At 50.9% G+C, this 22941-nt stretch overlaps 2 protein-coding genes across 4 annotated transcripts; both read left to right on the top strand.

Annotated features, from left to right (window-relative positions):
• The first annotated feature begins 5065 nt into the window (after nucleotides 1-5065).
• Nucleotides 5066-15883, top strand: RUNDC1 (RUN domain containing 1). Its single transcript, XM_075911592.1, has 5 exons — nucleotides 5066-5447; nucleotides 9860-10012; nucleotides 10616-10814; nucleotides 11067-11180; nucleotides 12101-15883. Exons 1-5 carry the CDS (start codon nucleotides 5121-5123, stop codon nucleotides 12964-12966), a joined length of 1659 nt encoding a protein of 552 aa, XP_075767707.1. The 5' UTR covers nucleotides 5066-5120; the 3' UTR covers nucleotides 12967-15883.
• A 757-nt stretch (nucleotides 15884-16640) lies between these two features.
• On the top strand, nucleotides 16641-22378 carry RPL27 (ribosomal protein L27). 3 transcript variants are annotated; one of them, XM_075911595.1, is made up of 5 exons: nucleotides 16641-16776; nucleotides 17138-17220; nucleotides 18685-18854; nucleotides 20706-20816; nucleotides 22110-22378. In XM_075911595.1, exons 1-5 carry the CDS (start codon nucleotides 16659-16661, stop codon nucleotides 22132-22134), a joined length of 507 nt encoding a protein of 168 aa, XP_075767710.1. In that variant the 5' UTR covers nucleotides 16641-16658; the 3' UTR covers nucleotides 22135-22378. The 3 variants fall into 3 exon arrangements, with proteins under 3 accessions (XP_075767710.1, XP_075767709.1, XP_006125761.4); XM_075911594.1 differs by having other exon boundaries at nucleotides 22107-22378; XM_006125699.4 differs by having other exon boundaries at nucleotides 16651-16776; nucleotides 22287-22378.
• The last annotated feature ends 563 nt before the right edge of the window (nucleotides 22379-22941 follow it).

The raw sequence follows: 22941 nt of genomic DNA, 5'->3' as shown, positions 1-22941 counted from the left end.
GGCCTTGAGCAAGGTGAGAGGCCCCCCCCTCTATTGAGGTGCGGAGACAACGGAGCCTCCCCCTTTGCCTCCTGCGGTGGCTGGGCTGAGTGCTGCTGACAATGCCCCTTTCCCCCTTGGCTTAGCCTGGCGCACGTGGGTCCTGGCTCGCTTACCCTGGAGAGAGAACTGAGGGCACAAGGGGCTGGCTAGCCGTGATACGTGAGGTGCACCAGGCCAGGTGAGATACAAACACCAGGGAAGTCGTGGGGGAAAGAATCCAGACTCCAGCTCCAGACCCATCTCCTGCAGGGCAGGGAATGACAGTTCTGGCCTTCGTGAGCAGTGGCTTCCTCTGAAGGTTCAGACGCAGGATGCTGGACTGGAGTGAAGGATGCTCCTGGGAGGCAGTGACTATGTTCCTCCAATCCCCAGCCCTAATGCCAAGGATGGGAGCCAGAGGTAGCACTAGGGCTTCTGTCCACCCACCCCCTGCCAGCCCAGAGTTACCCAGATAAACAGGGACTGATGGTTTGCTGCCCCAACAAACCACCTTACCTGCTGCTTCATTGTGGGCCTGGATTGCCCCCCAGGATTGGTCGTTCTCTTCAGGTGAATAGGATGGGGAGTGTCCATACCAAGAGCTATGGGGGAAAACACCTTCTCCCCTCCTGGGCCTTGCATAGGGCCCCCCTGCTAACGTGGCTTTGTCCCTGTCGCTATTCAAAGCAGTGGCCATGGCCATGCCTCGGCCATCAGATGGTGCACTCTTTAGCGGAGTGGTTCTGACCCAACCCCTCAGTCTGGATTGAGGCCCTACATTTTAGGCAGCTAAGTTTGGGAAGTTTGCCCATTTCTGGCTGCTCCGTGGTTTTGCTGTGTGACCTTCCCTGTGTTGAGCCAGGGAGGGTGACTAGCATCGTGTCTGTAAGTTGCGGGGGGAGACGAGAAGCCCCTAAGAAGTGCCTGTTACAGTTGAATGTGTCTGCTGTTCATAAGCAGAACATGCACCATTAGCTTCCTTCCGGCTACAGCATTTATCTTCTTCCATTTCTACAATAACAAGTCATAACAGTAGGCAAACTAGCCAACTTGCAGGCCTAAGTGGTGGGTTCCTCCCCCCCCCCCTTCATCATCTGGGACATGCACTCCCACTGGGACAGCCCCATCTATTACCATATAAATTACAATTGCTGCTTCCATAAAGCTTTGCTTAAAAAACCCCTCTCTTGCAGCAAACTCTCCCATTGCCATTTCAAAAAGACAGCTGGCTGAGAACTGTGTCTTAATGAGGGTGAACTTTAAAATGAAAAATCTCTGCTTGAGTCCTGCTTTAGTCCTTTAACCTGGAATTCTCATTAATTCCCCCTGTAACGAAGGCCCAGCGACTCATGGGTGGCAGGAACTGTTTTTGTCTCATACAGTCTGTCAGTCTCCTGATTTCAATTGCAAAAGCAAAGAAAAGGTAATTTACTGCCAGCCTGCAACGGAAACAAAATTACTATATGGAAAGTTTGTTTTAACTCATCACAGGGGACTGAGAGGCCCAATATGCCATTCTCCGCTAGGGTATTTTTCACTGCCAATGGCTTGATTCTGTAGGTTCCATATTTTACCCTTTAGTTACTGATTGTAAAGTGTGATGTGCAGGATATTTTGATTGTCCTCCAGAACAGCACCAAATACAGTAACAAATTTCTTCCTGGCAAGCCAGACAATGGTCATTTCATGGTGCCTTTTGGAATGACTGTATTTGTGGCATGGGGAAAAAATAGGTGTCTCCCTGTGCCTTACAGGAAAACTCCTCCCCTCAAAACTCCACCAACTTGGAAGTCAGTTCCTTTGTTACCCTCTGCGATGTGATTAGATGTGCACATTGTGGAGTGTGTTATGTGTACTCCAGAGCTAGTTGCAATGATACCCGCCCAGGAAATACCTAGAAGACAAGCACCTACCACCCATGTGAGTGTGACAAGTGAAAATTAGAGCACCAGGACTATTAGTTACACATCTCAAATGTTCTGATTTTCCTTAATAATCATAAACTCCACGGGGCTGCATAATGGCATGTCAACCTTCTGCACAGAACTGACTGGGTGAGATGCGCCAGCTGTACCATTGTCAGTCTGGGATCTCCTTAATGAGCTGGAAAGGATGCTACAGAGTGACCTAAGCAGCTCCTCTTAGAGGCTAAGCAAACTGCTTTTGCAAGCCCTTCTGGGGGAGGAAAGGGGGGAAGGAGATGGCCCATAAAGTCCCTGGCATGCGGGAAGGGGTATATGGGAGGCAACACGAAACCCCTGGCAGGTGAAGAATGGGGGACCCAGGCAGGGAGTGAAGAGAAGGGGAGAATCAAGGGCACACAGAGCTCCTGGCATGAGGGAGGGTGGGAGGGAGGGGGACATGGCAGGCACACAGAGCTCCTGGCATATGAGAGAGCAGGGAACGGAGGGACACAAAGACCCTAACATGGGGGGAAGCACACAAAACCCCCGCAAAGGGAGGCAGTATGGTGGGGGTTGCAAGGAGTCCCTGAAATAGAGCAGGCTGGGACACTGATGCACATGGAGCTAGTGGGGGCAAGGGGGAAGCCCTCGTATTTACAAGGTGTGCTTAGCCTGTCTGTGACCCCCTACCAGGTGTCACTGGTGCCAGCAGGGGGGACCCAAAGGGGCATGGAAGGGGCATGCGGGGCAGTGATGTCGCGAGGACAGGAAACGTAGCTGGGCCTAGTTTTCACTGGGCACATGGGCTGCAGGGTGCACCCATGGAGTAGAGGGGGACGCCACTGGGGCTTGAACTCCACACACGCCTCCCATCTCCAGCTCAGTGTCTGCTCTCCTGCCAGCCTGCCGTGCTTCTGCCCCAGTTTCGGGTCCCAGCACTAGCGCTGCCCAGATGTTCCCCCACGAGTAGAGCCCTGCACAGATGAAAAATTTGGTATCCACATTCGTATCTGTATTTGCAAAAATGAGCCATGGCGATTCGCACCCATGTCCGCAAATGTGGAAATAAAGTGGCTATCTACGGATTTGCAGGGCTCTCGCCATGAAGCACACCTCCCACAGGGCTAGCACTGGGGACAGGAGACTGGGCCAGCAGTGTGTGGCGCCGACAGGAGAGCTATGCAGCCAGGCTGACAGACACCTAGCTGGGATCAGGAGTCCCAGCCTATGGATTTGGGGGACTCCAGTGCTGATTTGGGTGGACCTGGATGCAAAGTGGATGGGTTGGGGCCCATTCAGGCTCACCCATAGCTATACTCCTGGGCTGCATCTAGACTGGCATGATTTTGCGGAAATACTTTTAACGGAAAAGTTTTTCCATTAAAAGTATGTCTGCAAAAGAGCGTCTAGATTGGCATGGATGCTTTTGGCTTATCCCTGAGTGGGAGCGTCAAAGTATTTGCGCAAGAAGCACTGAATTCTTACATTAGAACGTCAGTGCTCTTGTGCAAATTCAAGCAGCCAGTGTAGACAGCTGGCAAGTTTTTGCACAAAAGCGGCTGCTTTTGAGCAAAATCTTGCCGGTCTAGACGCACCCCCTGATGTGAGGGCATCCCATTTAGCAATTAACATTTTTTGGGGGGTGCAGGGGGGCAGTGCACCCCAAGTGCTACCACAAGTTGCATAGTATAATTAATGACATCATCCATCTGAAAGGACTTTACAAACCCCTTGCACAGGGGCCTGCTTCACCTGACACAGAAGTGCAGCCACCTCTGGTGCGAGATGCACTAGGCGGGCTGAGCTGAACAGCAGCCACTCCCCCCATTCCCTTTGCTCCCTATGCATCCTGCCAGCTGTGCTAGCCTTTCAGCCCGGCCCCAGGGACTAGGGACCAAGGGAAGAGCCACCTGGCGGGAATGGGGTGGGGAAGAGGATGGATGGGGGGAGGAAGTGGGCCAACCAGGCAAGGGGGGGGCAGGGATGAGCCCTGGGGGGACTGCAAAAGGTGGGCTGGGGGCGCATAAGAGGTTAGCCCAGGGCAGGGGGCGGGGCCAAGGGTACATTTGACCGAACTAGTTTATCCAGGAGTAAGTTGGGGCCTAAACCCAACTCCTATCACGAGCTCCCGCCCCTTCACAACCCCCTCAATGTGCATAAACCACCCGCCCCCATGCACACAAACCCCGCCCCCTTAACGAGACCCCGCCCCATGCCCATAAGCCCCGCCCCTTCGCAACCCCCTCTAGGTGCATAAACCCCGCCCCCATGCGCACAAAACACGCCCCCTTATATGCCCCCGCCCCATGCTCATAAGCCCCGCCCCTTCACAACCCCCTCAATGTGCATAAACCACCCGCCCCCATGCACACAAACCCCGCCCCCTTAACGAGACCCCGCCCCATGCCCATAAGCTCCGCCCCTTCGCAACCCCCCTCTATGTGCATAAACCACCCGCCCCCATGCACACAAACCCCGCCCCCTTAACGAGACCCCGCCCCATGCCCATAAGCTCCGCCCCTTCGCAACCCCCCTCTATGTGCATAAACCCCGCCCCCTTAACGAGACCCCGTTCCATGCCCATAAGTCCCGCCCCTTCACAATCCCCCTCTATGTGCATAAACCCCGCCCCCTTAACGAGACCCCACTCCATGCCCATAAGCCCCGCCCCTTCACAATCCCCCTCTATGTGCATAAACCCCGCCCCCTTAACGAGACCCCACTCCATGCCCATAAGCCCCGCCCCTTCACAATCCCCCTCTATGTGCATAAACCCCGCCCCCTTAATGAGACCCCGCTCCATGCCCATAAGCCCCGCCCCTTCACAATCCCCCTCTATGTGCATAAACCCCGCCCCCTTAATGAGACCCCGCTCCATGCCCATAAGCTCCGCCCCTTCGCAACCCCCTCTATGTGCATAAACCACCCGCCCCCTTAACGAGACCCCGCTCCATGCCCATAAGCCCCGCCCCTTCACAACCCCCTCAATGTGCATTAACCCCGCCCCCATGCGCACAAACCCCGCCCCCTTAACAAGCTCCGCCCCCAGGCCGTTAAACCCCGCCACGGCCCCGCCTCTTCGCTCACAAACCCCGTCCCGTTGCCCGGAAGCAGCGCCCCCGGCTGGGCGCGCTTCCGGCAAGATGGCGGCGGCGGCGGCGGCGGGCGAGCGGCCCCGTTAGCGGCGGCCGGGCCATGGAGGCGGAGGGCGGCGCGCTGGGGCCCGGCGAGCGCTGGGCCCCGGTGGGGGAGGCGGCCGAGGGCGAGGCCGGGGACCCGTGCGGGTCGGGGCCGGGCTCGCCGGGGGGCTCGCCCCGCTCGCTGCCGCGGCTCCGCGCCGAGCGCCGCCGCCTGCACGGGGCCCTGCTGGCGCTGGCCTCGCACTTCGCCCAGGTGCAGTTCCGGCTCCGCCAGGTGGCGCGGGCCGGGCCCGCCGAGCAGCAGCGGCTCCTGCGCGACCTCGAGGACTTCGCCTTCCGCGGCTGCCCGGCCGCGCTGGGGGACGGGCTCGGGGAGGCCCCGGTGAGTGCGGGCGGGGGCCGGACGCGAGGCCTAGGCTCGCCCCCCGCGCCCAGGGGGGAGGGGTCGCGCCACAGCTGGGCAGTGCCAGAGCAGGGTGGGGTCCGCCCCCCGACACCCTCCGGCCCGGCAAGCTTCCCCCCCCTCCCCTGCTGCTGCGTGAAACCCCGCAAACGTGTGTGTGGGTGGAGGGGAACGGGCTGTGCACAAAACACCAAATGCACAACATAGCCAGCAATGGCTCTCTCGACTTGCGATTTGATGTGTGCCTTCAGGTGATTGGAGTCACTTTAGGTTAGAACAGCAACTGCCAGGGAGTAGGGTGAGGGGTGCATTTACTAGTGGGCTAGGAAGTGTCTAAGTGTAATGTCTGCAGGCTGGATTGAGCCTAGGACTTTAGGGGTTAAAAGCTATGAGCCTCTACTGCATGAGCTAAAAGCCAACTGGCTCTTAGCTGATCCTGTAGAACAGACTTTACTCTCTCTAGTGGTCTCAGAGCCTTTGGGGTTACCTAAGGATGTGTCTGTTCAACCAGCTGTTAGGAACAAGTCTCTGTTGACATAGTCCTGTTGGTAAAAGTCAGCATGTATGAATGCTGTTTGCACTTTTGCTGACAAAATTCTTCTTCCCTCTATGAGCAGCTTTTGTTTTCTGGACAGGGAAGTGTTCTTGCCGACAAAGCAGGATTCACAGGTACGCTTGCTGAGGCAAAACTGATTCGGGAGAGGGAGAATGTTAAGCACCCTCAATGATAAAAGCTTAGTCAAGCAAGTCCAAGTGTAGACACAACCTCAGTTTAGGCTTTGCAATTGCTCTCCAAACAGCTGTTCAAACAGACGTGCCTTCAAGTGATTGGAGTCGCTTTAGATTAGAACGGTGACTGCCTCAGAGTGGGGTGGGGAGAGGATTTGCTGGTGACGCCAGTCCTTTCCTTTAGGAAGTGTCATCGAGAAGGACATAGCTGCAGCTGTGCTTCTAAAGCACGGATATACCCTCAGCAGCCGCATCATGGTCTGTCTCGGGGCAAGGGGGCGAGGAGGGGGAGAGATGCAGAGAACTCAGTAAAAGTTAGAATGACTGCAGTAGGTCACACTTCCTTGCTGTCTTTCTGCTTGTCACATACTGAGCATGTTTTTCTCATGAGTCATGGATGCTAGGTACACCTTTGTCACACCCACATAAATGGAATGACACTGCTTGCACTACATGATTTTCTGAATTGTGTGGTTTATGGGGAATTCATTCACGGTCAAAGGACCCAAAATTCACACCTTATTTGAAAAGGCTTTAATCCAATGTGTGCAAATGTGGGCAGACTGTTAATGCCCATATAATGGACCATCTGTTCTTGGGCTAAAGCACTGTTTAACATGCATGCACAGGGCTTTCTTACACTTGTATGGACTGACTCTTAATGTGAATGTTCACTTTAGCACCTCAGCCATGAAATGCCCAGTTGAGATGAGAAAGTTACAGGGCGCCCAGCAATCTCCATCTGGAGGAAGCTGAAGTGATAGGGCACTTTGTAGGATATAGGATTCTGCCTGGTCTGCTAGTATTCCCAGGGCTAGTACAAGACACTCAAGGTACAGCAGCCATGTGAATTTCAGTGGTTCTCATGTGCAGGGCTTAACAATTAGTGTAATCATGGGCGAGTAGATTACAAGCCGGCACAGCCGTGCAATGCGGTCTGGGCATGCATAATGTGCCGAACCGTGTGGCTGGCGCGCGGGGCTCGCCCCCACTTGATGAGCCCTGCTCATGTGGGTTGTGACTAGGAATGTGAAAGATTAACGGGTTAACCTGTGGTGGCTGGAGCAGCTCCCTGACTGCCTCTGGCAGGAGACTGCTCCAGCCTCTCTCTGGCTATGTCTAGACTATGTTCTGTTTTCGAAAAAGGATATGCAGATTCCACGGGAATTTGCATATCTTCTTCCGATCTCACTTTCAAAAGTGAAAGTAGTCTGGACACATTTTTTCCTGGGGGAAAAAAAACTTTTTTTGAAAAAACAAAAAAAAACCCGCTCTTCCTTAAAATTAGGCTTATGCGGTTTTTTTTAAAAAGGGTTTTTTTTCCTGAAAAAAACAACGCATCCAGGCTACTTTCACTTTCGAAAATAGAATGTAGTTTAAATGTACCCTCTGTGATATGCCCTGGGTGCTCAACAGGCAGGGGCTGGAGTGGTACCCCCTGCCCGCGCCCCCTTTAATTGGTTAACCGGTTAAACAATTAAACAGGATTTTAATGGGGTCACCAGCACTGGCTTAGATATGATTGGGGTGCAAGGCAGAAGCCAAACCTCAAGGACTTCAGCTCTGGGAAGCAGGGCTCAAGTTACAGGCCCCCTTCCTGGGGCTGAAGCCCTTGGGTTTGGACTTTGCTTCCTCAGTCTTCCCAGGGCAATGGGGCTTTGGCTTCTCCCACCCTTGCTTAGGGCAGCAGGGCTTGGACAGGCTCAGGCTTCAGTCCCCCCCTTCCTGGGCTTGTGTAGTAATTTCTGTTGTCAGAAGGTGGTTGTGCTGCAAGTTTGAGAACCCCTGACATAGACTTTTCATGCTTGGTCTTTACACAGTGTTAATACCTGCATGTTAGCCTCCTGCATTAATGTTCCCTTTCCGTTAGCATCAGAACGGGGAAGTTGACAGTCTTCATTTTTATCTGTACAGGTGTCAGATTGTATTTACAGTTCCACACCCCTTTCCACCTTTTCCTAATGCACAAAGAACAAGGTGTGTCATAGCAAATTATGCCTGGGTCAGCATCAGAGCAAGCCCTGTGCACCGAGCCATGCGCTGGAGGAGAGGGGCAGGGAGGCTCAATGGAAATGTTGCTGCCTCTTGGCACGTAGGAAGTCTGAGTGATTGCCATTTTCCTTTTTTAAAATGTTAAAAGTTTTGATAACACCTGCTCTGCCACTATCACATCACTAAAACTAGCAGGCAGGGACTTTCTGCTACTCCTAGAAGCAAAGAAGCTTCATCCGCACCCTCGCTGTTCATGCTGCTGCTTTGCAAATGAATCAGTTTTTAAGTAGGATACTGTCACGAGTCTTTCATTCCCGTTCCAGTCTCGTACACCCAACCTTTGACCAGTGGCAATTTCCTGCCCATCTGCTGTTTTAAAAATGCCCCATTTTAACCTCGCTTGTTTATTGCCCTGGGCTGGCAGTGGTGAGCGGAATGGGCTCTGGCTCTTGGATGAACTCTTGCCCTCCCTCTCATTCTGCCTGTAGGTAGTAGTGCTGCTTGCAAAGTCCAGTTCAGCCACTTGCTTCATTATCCTTAATTTCCATGCAGGAGCAGAGAACAGGGTTTTCAGTCTTCGCACTAATTGACTTAGTGTGCAATTCAGAAGGATCCCAAATGTCTGTGGGATAATGAGGTTTTATTTAAATAAATAAAATTTCAGCTCCTTTATTTGGGGGAAAAATATTCAAACCAAACCCTAATCTAGTTTAGAATGTAATTGAATATGTTCTGCTTTTTATTCCATGCTTAATACCTGGAGGGCTTGGTAAGTGCCACTTTCAATATAAAAACTTCCATTTGATTGAGAAATAATGGGTTGCATTGATTTCACTTGTGTGCAAGTCTAGTGCATTATCCAGAAAGCCTAAGCCTGAAATCCCCTTCAGGGGACACCAAGATAAAGTGCCATGCAGTTTGTGATTGTAGAATGGTATCAGGAAGATCTGGCAGCTGAAACTGTGTAGCTTTCAGGGCCTGGCAAAGCACGTCCACATGTAGTGCAACTGCATCCAAAGCAATGCTGAGACCTTGTGTTTTCTGGGAGTCCAGCACTAACCATGAGAGAGCTACATACAATGTTAACCTATGTACAGCGCCCTGACCCTTCATTACATAGGGCACGGTGTCAGGCTAATGCTTCACTCTGAGATGTGTAAGAGCTCCAGAAGTTTCCGAGACATGATCATCTGGCTGCTTACACCAAAATTCTCTACTTGAGGTGGTTTCTGTCTAGTGAAACTAGAATGGGAGGGTGCAAAACGCCTTCTGAAATGCTGCTTTTGTACAGAGGTGATGATTGAGCCTCTTGTCAGTGAGGGTGCCCAGAATTCACTAGTTGCATGGGCTGTAAGGTGGACTTGTGTCACAGTCCTGTCTCCAGGGCTTTGGCTATGAGTGGAATGTTCAGTTTCTTTTCCTACAAAATGCAGGACTATGTAGCGCTTTAAAGACTAACAAGATGGTTTATTAGATGATGAGCTTTCGTGGGCCAGACCCACTTCCTCAGATCTTTGGTCTGAGGAAGTGGGTCTGGCCCACGAAAGCTCATCATCTAATAAACCATCATGTTAGTCTTTAAAGTGCTACATAGTCCTGCATTTTGCTTCAGCTACACCAGACTAACACGGCTACACTTCTATTACTATTTTCCTACAAACTGGTTTTAGGCTGAGAATCAGGAGCGAATCGAGGCCCGGAAGGAGAAGCAGCGAGAGCTAATCACGCAGCTCAAGACGCAGCTAGATGACTTGGAGACCTTTGCTTACCAAGAGGGCAGCTATGATTCACTACCACAGTCCGTGGTCATGGAAAGACAGCGGGTAAAGCCTTTGGGTTCTCTGCCTGGGCCCTTAACGACTTTCTTATGGTGCCTCTTTGAGAATGCTAGCATGTGTCCAGAGCTGATTCAGGCAGTTGTAAAACAACATCATAACTCTTTCTATACCCATGAGTATCATCCGTAGGGACTACTACAATTTACTGTTATTGGACAGAATAAAGCCTGGATTAGCTTCACCCCAAATGAACTTGTGGGTCAGTGATAGGGATGTAAAATCCCGTTTAATTGGTTAACTGGTTAAATGTGAAGGTTAACTAGTTAAGGGGGAGGGGGAGATGCTACTCGCCCGGGTTGCTGCAGACAGTAGCCGCTCCGGACACCCGGACCACTGCCGACAGGCTGCCCTGCCCGTGATGTGCTCAGGCTGAGGCAGGCCCCGGAGGGCTGGAGCAACCCCTGCCCATAGCAGACGGAGAGCTGCTCCAGCCCCCACCAGTTAATCAGAATCAGTAAGCATCACTGGTTCAGGGTGATACTTACGGGTCAACCTTTCACATCCCTGGTCAGTGAAAGCAGCATTCTGGCTCTGCAGGTGGGAGGGCCACATGGGAACATGCCACTCAATAGATGTAATGTTCTGCAGGTTGTTATAGAGGAATTAATAAAGAAGCTGGATATGAACCTGAATGAGGATGTCGCATCACTGTCCCCCGAGGAGCTGCGGCAGCAAGTAGATGCAGCTGTTGCCCAGATTGTGAATCCAGCGAGGGTGAAGGAGCAGTTGGTAGAACAGCTGAAGACCCAAATACGAGACCTGGAGATGTTCATCAACTTCATTCAGGGTCAGTGCTGGGTTTGGCTTAGATAACCAGGAAGGTTGCTCATTGGTGTATGGACTTCTCCATGGTGAGACCATAGCGTATGGAGAACCTGGGACACTGAGAGGCGTGATGCAGAGAGGCAGGAGGGTGCCCCCTGTGTAGAGGAATATGAGGCAGTACTGCCTTACAGCATGAGATATGTAGCCTAGATCTTCCAGCTGACATGAGGATGCAGAATAACAACCTGTTGTCATTGTGGGTTCTTCATTCTAGATGAAGTCGGGAGCCCTGGCCAGGTGGAGGATGGACCCTGTGAATGTTCAGGCAGAAAGCCTGGAAGCGGCCCCTACAAACCAAATGCCAGGTTGCATCATGGGAATAACAGAGGTGGGAAATTGACACATGTTTGGTTCTTATTGCTTCTCCCTTTTTTTTCAGGTGACTTCCAACCTGCGGGAACTGGCATCCTATTGCTTTATAAATTCAGTGTTGTTTTTCCTGTGTTGAGTGATTTCCCTTACCCTCTCATTGATCCAGCCCAATTAGCCAGAAACCTCATTTTTTAAACTCATACCTTTCCCTGCTGGCCAGTGTGATCGTACAGTGAATGTGCACCAACACATTGAAGGATCGGATTGCTTTTTGACACAAATGAAGGGCTCCCAGTAATTATCTAGCAGCAGACAATGCACAAAAGGTACCATGCAGTCTTTCCTGACATACCCAGTCTTGGCCTGCATACTTCCATCTGGCCTAGTCCTGGTCTTCTCATCAGCAGAAATCTCTTGCTCGTGGATCTATTGTTCCTTATAGATTACAATGAGATCACTCAGTTAAGAGCTTGATTTGGTCCTGGGTTCTGGAGTGATCAGGACAATTTATTCCCTGTGGTAACTAGTTCTCTGCACAACTTTTCTTCCACAAAAGCTTCTGGCATCCTGTAAATATCCACAGATCAGCCTGAAACCCCCTTCCCCACTCCCTAGAGATCTTGAAATTCTACTGTGGTCACTTGTACCTGCTGAAAGAGCAGCCATAGTAGGATTCCTTCTCTGCCACATGGTTTACAGTGGATGATGCGGTGTGAGAATGGGACGCATGAATGTCTGAGGCCCCATTTTCCAGTTTGCAAGAGTATGAAATGCTGCCGCTGTCTCTTGAGCAAGGCGGTAGGAATCACCCAACCAGCAGCACCATAGCCAGTGCATCCCCTAGTGGAGAGGGTGAAGAGCTCTCTGTGGATAGGAGCAAGCATTGATCGATCTGATTCTGTAATAACCACACTTCTTCTTTCCCTAACCAACCAGTGAACCCAGAGGACGCCAGAAAGATGCGAGAAACAGGCCTGCACCTTATGCGCCGCATGCTTGCTGTGCTGCAGATATTCGCTGTCAGTCAGTTTGGCTGTGCGACTGGTCAGATCCCCCGCACGCTCTGGCAGAAGGACCAGGCCAATAAGGACTATTCTCCCTTAATTAAGAAACTGGAACTGTCTGTAGACCAAGTGAGGCAGCTGGCACTGACGTACCAGCTCCAGGATCGTGAGCTCAGCTACTCCACCATGCAGGATGTCCCCTTAGGAGGGAGAGATGAGCTGACTCTGGCCGTGAGGAAGGAGCTGACTGTTGCCATCCGAGACCTGATGGCTCACGGGCTCTGTGCCTCTTCTCAAGGCATGAGCTTGGTGTTGGCACCCATTGCATGTCTGATTCCTGCATTTACCTCGTCACCACAGACCATGCACCCCTGGGAGCTCTTTGTGAAGTATTACAATGCCAAGAACGGCCGCGCCTTTGTGGAGTCCCCGGCACGCAAGCTCTCCCAGTCTTTTGCCCTTCCTGTGACAGGAGGCATCACCGTTACCCCCAAGCAGAGCCTGTTGACGGCTGTTCACACTGTCCTCACAGAGCACGATCCATTCAAGCGCAGCGCGGATTCTGAACTGAAAGCCCTGGTGTGTATGGCATTGAACGAGCAGCGCCTCGTCTCCTGGGTGAATCTGATCTGCAAATCTGGGGAGCTAATACACGCTCATTATCAGCCCTGGAGCTACATGGCCAACACAGGCTTTGAGAGCGCACTTAACATTCTCAGCCGCCTGAGCAACTTGAAATTCAACCTGCCTGTTGACTTGGCTGTCCGGCAGCTGAAAAACATCAGAGATGCTTTTTGATGTGTCCTTTGTGTATCAGTCCCCTTTCCCCAGTAGGAATGTATTAACTTACTAGCCTAGAGGAGGAGTCTTCTTTCTGACCAAACGTATCCCTTTGGAAGCTGATTCTGGCTATGAGGGTAGCAGTTTAGTGTCTTAGCACTGGAAACCTCTGTTACAAGACTGCCTGTGGGGAAATGCTGCCGATGTTTGGGTTGGGCACAACCTCCCTCAGGCCTATGCGGATGCAGCTGTTCCCTGCAGAGCTGCTGCTCCCCATCTGTTGGTGCCTTGCCATGGTGTAGTGCATTAGCAGGAGTGAAATGCAATAAGAAGGGCCTGATTTTACAGCCATAGCATCGGAGCTGCTCCCATGGAGGTCAGGGAAAGCGGTTCCTATGCTATGGCTGCATGGTCAACCCCCAGAATTTATATTTAAAAGATGACATTTGTGGCATTTTGCTGTTTCACTCAGAGCTACCTGCGTGAGGCTTTTCGACACACCTTTCTTCTGCTGCTTAGGCTTGATGGAACTTGCCCAGTGGTGGAGTCAGATGTCCCCTCCTTTATGTGTATGTAAACTTTGAAAGTATGTGAGGCCTGGGAACAGTTTCTACAGGAGCTGTAGGTGCCTATTGCTTTATATCTTGCAGCATGACTGACTGCAGAAATCCATTCTTCAGATTGGTGATAGGGGACTGGATTAAGCATTCAGGTACATTCTGGAAGAATCTCAGCTCCCTCTTGGAGCTTGAGTCAAAGTCCTGAATGCCATCAGTCCTAGGTTTTGTGGCAGATGCATTGGGTTAAATGCTATAAACAAATATTCTCTTTTCAACTTGCTGTGTTTAACTTGAGTTAATTATTAGCCCCTGTGCTGCAAGAACACTTGCTCATCTGGCTCCTTGTAGAAAATCAGTTGTGGCTGTTATAAATGTCTAATATTCCCAGTGTAATTCCGAAAAGCACTTCTGTGGTCAGGGTCTCTTGGCCAGCATCTTTCTGCATGGAGTGGAATTGTTTGTTGTGTAACAATTTTCTGCTGCTCCGAGGGCAAAGCTTCCAATCCTGTTTACAGCTACATCTGCAGTCAAATCAGTCAGCATTGCTGAAGTAGTCATCCGCATGGCATTTAGACTGCATGAGAAAAAATCACTTCAGGCATCAAAAGAATTGCAGGTTTGGGTGTTCTGTTCCCTTCAGCTTCCCAGAAAACCATGAGCATCCTGATCTCAGACACATGGGAAATAGGTTGGGAGTGACCACTCCATTTATACATTTAATAGCTAGAGGGGGGCTGTCAAAATAGTTTCTTTTGTTTCCCATTTCTCCACTGTTCAAATTAGGGATGATAGATATAGTGTAATTGAATAGTCGTGTAATTGCATGAAATCTTAGTGGTTACATGACTATTCAGTAGTCTTTCGGGGTAGGGCTGGCAGGCAGTGCAATCCGACCTCACTCCTGGGGAGCCTCCTGCCAGCCTGCGCTGTTACCTCTGTATCAGGATTGGCTGCTTGCTGCCCTGCGCTGCTGCCTCTGATACAGAGGCAGCAGTGTGGGATGGCAGCAGCCCCTGTCCGTGGGGAGGTCCGAGCTCCCTGCAGAGCTGACTATCCGTGGGGAGCTCAGACCTCTATGCGGACGGGGCTGCTTCCGCGAAGCAACTCTGCCTGCAGTGGGCCCAGGCTCACCGTGGCAGAGGCTGCTCTGCATCCCACAGAGCAGCCTCTGTCCACGGGGAGCTTGGGCCACTGTGGACAGAGGCTGCTTCGCAACAGCCTCCCCTGCTCTCCTTCCCCCCATGGAGGCAGCAGTGAGGGGGAAAGTGGCACCATGGAGCTGGTGCTGAGAACGGGCTTTTTAGCCAGCTTCCCCCCCCAGCACTGGCTCCTACTGCACCCCACCTTTCTGCTTCTTATACATAGAATGTGTGTAGACAACGAGATTAACTTATCGGTTAATCGTATAGTCATCTACACTTTGACATCCCTAGTTCAAATAGCTCTGTTTGAAGCTTGAAAAGGAGTATTTCCTCACTGTCACATCCTCTCAGTTGCATGCACAATGTGGTGCAGTAGGGTGGCTGCCTTCAACTTTTTTCTGTATAAAAAGCACTCAAGCTATTAGTTGGGAAAACACCTAGAATTACATAGTCTGATTTTTGGACATTGAGCCCATGTGTTCTCATTGAAGTCAATGAAAAAGCTACCAATAACTTCAGAGACCAGAATCTGCCCCTCCCATTAACTGTGTTCTCAAAATTATTTCAGTGTTTGGAGCAGAGTGAAATTTGTAGAGCATTATAAGGAAGGTGTTAGTTTTCTTTGAAGGATTAGTAATACATTCCTCCATGTGTTTTTAATGCAGATTTCTACATGCAGAAATAGTTTACTGCAACAGAATGAAAACCAGCAGTGACTCTTCCATGTGTGGAAACTATTTTAGCTTTCAGATATGAAACTTTATGTATTTTTAGAGACTTGTCCAAGGATGAAATTCCCAGCTGATTTACGTAGATTAACTTCTTGTCTTTCTCAACAGCTAATTATAGAATTTCCAATGTTGATGGAATATTCCCCATTGGTTTGGCAATTTTTTGTCTGAAATCTGTGCATGGTTTTGTCCAATTTATGGCAGATACAAATAAGTTGAAAGCTGAGGCGTCTGGTTGCTACAAAGGCTTTTCTGGGGGGCTCAATGGTTTAATAAAGGATTTTGTCTTCAGGTTGTTCTAATTTTTAGCCCTCTTTATGTTTACAGTGCTATGCTGGAGAAGTTTGGGTCGTGCCCCAGTTTTTCAGGTCTCTGCTTTATTTTATTTCTGATGTTGATTTTGTTCTGATTTTAGGTCTGTATATGTGCAATAGGATGAATGTATTTGTGTTGTGGAGAGTACGGTATCTATTGCTGACAATAAAAGTCCAGGTGGTTTGTGTATGTTGTATTACCTACTTGTATGTCAATAGGTATACTGTTTAATGTACCTTCTCATTCCTTCTATACTTCGAATCTTCAGTTCATACTTTCCTTTATAGCTTTGTCTGCAGCACCATTATTTAGGAACAGAATCGAGGTTAGATCCTTAGTAGCTTAAAAAAAGGGGGAGGCCGGAATGGACACAAAGGGGGAGTGAGTCAGATTTCTTAATAGAGGAAAAAAAAAACTTCTTGAAGACTGGGTGCTCCCATCTCATATGCTGTTTTGGGTGATGAGGAAGAAGCTCCTTTGAGGCATGGATTTGAAAGGATTGTCAGTTTAGAAATGGGCATGGCTGTCTGAAGTAATACCTCTGATGACAAATGGAAAAAAACCTGAATTGAGGGAAATATTACTTGGCTGAGGGGAGGGGGGGTGTATGCATCTGTACATGGGGCATTAGAAACTTTACCTGCCCCCATTTAAAGAGACCATGGGGTGGAGTAGGATATTTACAGGGAGGCTGGGGAGTTAAACCCCCTTGGAAGCTGCCCTGTGAAGGTGCAGGGGCAGCTGTAGCATGGGGCACCCTTTTACACGCATTGAAACGTGCACGGAGGGGTCTGCCCCTTAGAGCCAGACCGGGCTAGGCCATACTGGGCCCTGTGTCAGCTGCACGGGTCCAGAGAGACCAGGGCCGCTGTGAGGTCGAGACCCGTGATCCGCTCCCGCCGGCCGCCAGGGGGCAGCTTGCGCCAGGCTGCAGGGGAAGGTAGCGGCTAGCGATCACGTGAATGCGCGCTCAGTGCGGGAGGAAGCGGAAGTCAGGTGTCTGGAATCACGGGGTGAAAGGTCGGCGAAGCGGCAGCTCCTTCCTTTTCCGGTCTGGGCGCCATCGGAGCCGGAGCCTCGGTGAGTCCGGGGGTGGAGGGCTGGCATCGGCCGCCATCCGCGCGGTGCGTGAGGCTGGGGCGGTGGGGCCCTGCCGGGTGCGCTGGGGAAAGGTCGCTTGTGGCCGTGAAGGGGGATGGTCGCTGAGTGCTTTGCCCGGGCGGGGCAGGAGCGGGGTCCGCCCGGTGGCCTCCTCCCGGAACCCGGGCTGGGCGGAGGGGCGGAGAGCTCCCGCTCTCTGTCGGGGTAGGGGCTCCCGGAGGGTGGGTGTCTGGTGCGGGGCTGGGGACATTCCCTTGGGGCATGAGGCAAGTTGGGGACCCCCCCATTGCGGGGGTCCTGGGCTGCTGCCCGGTTTCTCATGTCTGCTTTTTTCTGGCAGAGATGGGGAAGTTCATGAAACCCGGGAAGGTGGTGCTCGTCCTGGCTGGGCGCTACTCAGGGCGGAAAGCTGTCATCGTGAAGGTAAATCACCTGTTCGGCCCAGCTCACCCAGTCTACAAGAGCCAAGCAGTCACATCAGATGGTGGCGGTCTTATGTCTCAGTCCTTCTGCATGGTGCTGAAAAGCAGGCTGGGCCGGCATGCCGGACTTTGCCTGGCGTATGTAAGGGAAAGGATCACCTGCACACCTGCCATTTCGTGAATTCTTTGATCCCATCCCATTGGTGACATGTCAGTGATGTGGGTCATACTTACAGAACTGTAGTCTCTCACCAGCCCTCGTAGTGGGGATTTATGGGTTCTAATCTTCAGTTCTGCCACACAATTCTGGTGTGGGTTAAATCCGCCCTTGTAGGCCTTAGTTGCTGTGTATGTTTAGTGAGATTTGTGAGGGTTTGTTTACATTTGCTGAGTGGGTCATGTAAGGGCCCATGTACAGACATTACTGCTGCATTGGGGTGTTAAGGATTGTCAGTGGTTATGGCACTAATCTAGGACTTGGGGAGAGCCTGAGCCAATTTCCTGTTGTTACAGAATTGCTTTTGGATCTTAGACAAGTCACTGAATCCCCTTGGGGTGCAGCTGCGGATGTGATTCTCAGCAGGAGTCAACAGGCTCTCACAAGCAACCTGAGCTTGAACCCAGGAGCTCAGATGGACTTGGACTCTGGTGGCAAGCCTGAGCTGCAGTCCATGTAGCAGTGTCCGTGCTGTTACCTTTAGTACACTTGCTTGAGCAGAGTTAGCATGCATCTGTCTACTCGTGCTGGGAATCTATACTTACCTGGAGATCGATGCTCTGGAAATCGATCTTCCGGGGTTTGATTTAACAGGTCTAGTAAGGACCCACTAAAGTGAACACTAAGGGTGCCCCTGTTGACCCCAGTCCTGAGGAGCAACAAGTTTCTCCCATTGACCTCCCCCAGTGGGACCACTGCGGAAATTCTCATAGCTGAAGTTGTGTGTATCAAGTTGAATTTCTCCCCCAGCATAGACCTGGGCTCAGAAGCTGTGCAGGGATAATTTCTGCCTGTTTCTCACAAATAATAGCACTGCTACTCACAGAGGTAGTGTGAGAATAAATATGTTAAAGATCATGAGGTGATCTGATCTTTCAGTGACAAAGGCTGGGTAAGCACCTAAGATAATTCAACGTCTGCTTTCTCTCGGTGTTACGTATGAGCGTCTGAAAAGCTGTTTCTCCATGTGCTGCTTCTCCAGAGCTGAGAACAGAGATACCTAGAAACATTAACTCCTAGAACTAGGTAGTTGAGGTTGCTGCATGCACTATTCATGGGAGTTGCATGCTGGCAGAAGAGAAACCGCTACACATTTCCTGGAATACAGTGTGAGCATTCTAGGGACTACCCCAGAGTCTTAAATTAATCAGGCTATAGAAACTTATCTGTTCAAAAGGTAAAAAAATCTATGGTGACCTCCCAGAATCCAGGTGTGTGTGTTGCTAACAAGTCTCCTGTGTATTTTAGAATATTGATGATGGCACCTCCGACCGACCCTATAGTCACGCCCTGGTGGCTGGTATCGATCGGTACCCACGGAAGGTAACTGCTGCCATGGGCAAAAAGAAGATAGCGAAGAGGTCTAAGATCAAATCTTTTGTGAAGGTTTATAACTACAACCATCTAATGCCCACCAGGTGAGCAGGCTTGGCTCATTGTAATGCTGCTAATAGAACTAGTAAAAGGCTTTTAGTGTGCAGCATGGCAAAAGCAGTTTTTCTCTCTGGTAAAGCCGTAAAAATCTACACCCCTAAGATTTCCTTGGTTACGTCCTTGTGCAGCTCAATGAATAGATTTGCAGGATGCTGGCATTGGTGGCCAGTGATAATTGGCATCGGGAGTCAGAAGTTGGGGTAGGACATTGATGATTTTTCCCACCCCTTTATCTTCATGATTCAGGTTGATGCTTACTATGGGAGAGGTCAGTGAACACATTCTAACACATTCTCTTATCCATAGATGATGAGTCCTGTGACACCTTAAAGACTAACAAATGTATTTAGGCCAGGGGTGAGCAAGAGGCTGCCAGCTGGCTGGATTCGCCCTGCCGTGCCACCAGGTCTGGCCCGTGGCCCCCTCACTGGAACCCTTAGGCAGAGATCAGTTTTAGAAAGCCAGCTATTCTCCACTGGGGAGGAAGATTTCTCATGCTGTTCCCCCCCCTCCTCCCCAGCAAAATCTCTTAGCTCCCATTGGCCAATCTGTTTCCGGCCAATAGGAGCTGAGAATTTTTGCTGGGAGCAGGAGCAGTGTAGGAAGTCTCCCTCCCTCCCTTTCCCTCATGTCTGGAGCAGAGCCACCAGGAGCAGCGAGCAGCCTTCAGCCAGAGCCCTCCTCTGGCACTCCAGCCATTCTCCTCCCTCCCTCCCCCCACATATACCCAAACCTTCTGGTCTCTCCTGCATCCATACCCTCTCCCAGATCTGGCACCCCAATCTCCTGCCCCAGATCACAATCCCCTCCTAGCCTTGGTCACATCCCAAAATCCTGCATCCCAGTCCCCTACCCTAGGTCATAACTGCCTCCTTCATCCAAACTCCATCCCAGACCCCATTCTCCCTCCTGCACCCCAAATCCCTTACCTCAAGTTCCCCTATGCACCCAACCTCCATCCCAGACTCTGTACCCCCTCCATTTATATCCTGGAAGAGAGTGGCCCTTGACCACTTCCCAAAGTCTTGGAGTGGCCCCCCCATCAAAAATTGTCCACCCCTGATTTTGCCATACATTTTTGTGGGCTGTAGCTCACTTTGTTTGCACACAATGGAAATTTCAGTTTGGCAGGTGTGTATACACAGGCAAAGATGGGAGTGTTGCATTACTATGCTGAGTACCAGTGCTAATGAGGTCAGTTCAGTCAGGTTGGATGTGGCCTGTTCCCAGCAATTGCTGAGAAGATGAGGATGCCAAAATGGGGAGTAATTTTCATGCATCTGAGGGAAATGGGTTACAGCCCACAAAAGCTAATGCCCTAATAAATGTGTTTGTCTTTAAGGCGCCCCAGGACTCCTTGTTTTTGCTAGAACAGACTAATACAGCCAACCCGCTGGAACTTCTCACATGCATTTCTTGTGGCACTGGCCTTTATTTTAGGGCTTTCATTTTTTTTCCCCTTTGGCTGGCGGCACAGCCTGCCTCTTGTAAGCTCTGAAGAGGATTTGTAATAACAATACGACTTGGGATAGGGCCTAGAGATCTACTGATGGAAAAAGTTATAGAAGGAGCTGAGTACTTGGGGACTGTAGCTGACCCAGCATTTCATGATATGGACTGCTAGTGTGTGCTGCTGAATGCACAGTGGGGCAAAGCAAGGCTACTGGGCCATTAGAGGTGCTGGCCTGACTGTCTCCTATGAATGTTTCAGTTCCACCACTCTGGGCTGGCGGGGGACATGCACTTCAGCTAGCCTCCTGCTCCATGCTTGACAGCCTGGCATGTGGGTGAAATGCGTTGAAGGATGTTTCAAAGCCTGCTGTGCTTTCTCTCAGGTATTCTGTCGATATTCCTCTGGACAAAACCGTTGTCAATAAAGATGTGTTCAGGGACCCTGCCCTGAAACGCAAGGCAAGGCGTGAAGCCAAGGTGAAATTCGAGGAGAGGTGAGTTGGGGAATTTTTTTTCCTTCCCCCAAGCTGCTTTTCACCCCTTTATTGAACAGAAGAAATCGGTGTGTGATGGCCCGCTGGCTTGTTCTCATTCTCAAGTGAAGCGTGTCCAGCCTGCCTGCTGTTGGCTAGGAGAATCCTAGCGTGCTTCTGAACAGAGCTCCACTGGGCCTGCAGCGACAATAACAAAGTCTGGTTGCTTCAGCATGCTATGGCCCTTTGCATGAATTGTAAATTACTTCCAACTTAGGATGCAGCCTGGTGTTACTGTTTCTCGCTTGCTCTCCTTCAGTGTGCACTTGTCCCTTGCCAGGTGGGCTGCATTCTAGTGGCAAGGGCAGGATTCCTGCAGTGTTTTATGTGTAGAAGCAATACTGCCCTTGCATGAGTCCAGGGGCGCATATTGCAGGGAACAGCCTTGCCCAGTGCAGGGGGAAATAGAACCTTAAAGGGACTGTGTCCTCATTTTGTTACTGTGGTCTACTAACATCCTGCTCCTGAGTTACCTGTTAGCTGCATGTCGCAGGATTCCCTCCCCTATGGACATGACTCCAGGGTGGCCTGGTTGCATGAACAATTACACTAATTGATATAGGCCGCTGAGAAGCCAAATCAGTGTCCCTGAGAGAGGAAGTTATGTGACTAGCATCCCTCTGAACAAGCCGCAAGCATCATTTCTTGGGGCTGCCTGCAGAGGGAGTGGTGGCTTCTTCAGCCAACCTGGCTGCCTTGGCTCCTTTGTTAGCAGCAAGCTTATGCTTCTGTGTCTGCTCTGACCTCTCACCTGGGGCTGTGCAGGTAACAAGGCCAAAGGTAGCTAGTGGGAATTGCCACGGTCCTGTTGTGCCCTAGTCCCCTGCCGTTTGCTAACTATAAAGGGTTAATGAGGAAATCATAGGCCTTGTTTTGCTTGGTTTGGGGCACAGCTCTCCATGTTGCATTATAACCACACAACCAGCTCTGCCCAGGGAGATGCTGTTGTACGTGGTGGGGTGGGATTCCCCCAGGGTGGGCACCGGTGGTGAGATTTTGCTTCTCGCCTTCCAAAGGCTTGCCACGTCTACTAGCCGGCTTGCTCCACCTTCTGTGGCGCTTCGGATGAGCCCAAAGGAGACCCTGCCTGACAGTGAGGTGGCTCCCTCTGCATGAGGCGCTGACTTGAGTGTTTTCCGAGTTCTCTCTGGCCAAGAGCAGGATTATGGGCTGGGCTTTGAGCTGTGGGTCCAGTGTGGCCAACCTGCCTGGCTGCAATGCCCTGGGAACAGATTCTGGGTTTGACTCTAGCAGGTGGTGGCTGAAGAGTCCCATGTGAGTTTCCTCTGCAAAACAAACTTATGGCAGGCAGCTGCTCCAGAGCCCGACTCAGGCTGGGAGACGTGAGTGTTACTGGCCCCTTAGATGGAAGCTCGTTCAGGTTGCTGGTGCCAGGCTCTCGCTAATGTGTGGATTGTGCCTCTCTTTCAGATACAAGACCGGCAAGAATAAGTGGTTCTTCCAGAAGCTACGATTCTAACCTTGTCACATGGCTGCATCAATAAATGTTTATTAAAAAACCACATTTTGTTGCCCCATAAAATGCCCCCTGGTGTGAAGCATCTGGCTTTGCTGTGTCACTGTCACTTGCTCTGTGCTTCAGTGAGTAGGCTCGCAGGGGTAATTACACTTCAAGTCAGCCAGGCAGAGAGTCATGATGCATTAAATGGAATTCAATATGAACTGAAGTGGCTGAGAGAGCTGCTCTAAGTGTTCTCTCTGGACCTGCCCTCTCCATGCAGCGTTGGAAGATGATGGAAAAAAACCCGGCTCCCCCTTTCCCACACTGGAGGTGGGGCTGTCTAAAATGCTCTGAAAGTGAAATAGGGTCACTTGAGGGGAAGGTGGGATCCTGCTATTCCAGCTGGCTGGGGTGACAGCAGTCATTTTTTCTAATTCCCTTTTGTTCTTGACATGGCAAGTGCCACCGGTGTCCGATTCAAATACATGGTTGACCTTTCCGCAGATGCAGATAAAGGAGAATCTAACAGCGAGGTGGTGTGACCTCAGCAGTGGGTAGAAGTAATTTACAGGCACCTGCTTTAGTGGGTTTATTGTGCAAAAATTACATGTTCCCCTACTTCAT

This window comes from Pelodiscus sinensis, chromosome 29 (assembly GCF_049634645.1).
Source record: "Pelodiscus sinensis isolate JC-2024 chromosome 29, ASM4963464v1, whole genome shotgun sequence".
Classification (NCBI taxonomy): domain Eukaryota; kingdom Metazoa; phylum Chordata; order Testudines; family Trionychidae; genus Pelodiscus; species Pelodiscus sinensis.
The sequence above is the reverse complement of the archived record's forward strand: the minus strand, read 5'-3'. Positions and strand labels throughout refer to the sequence as shown.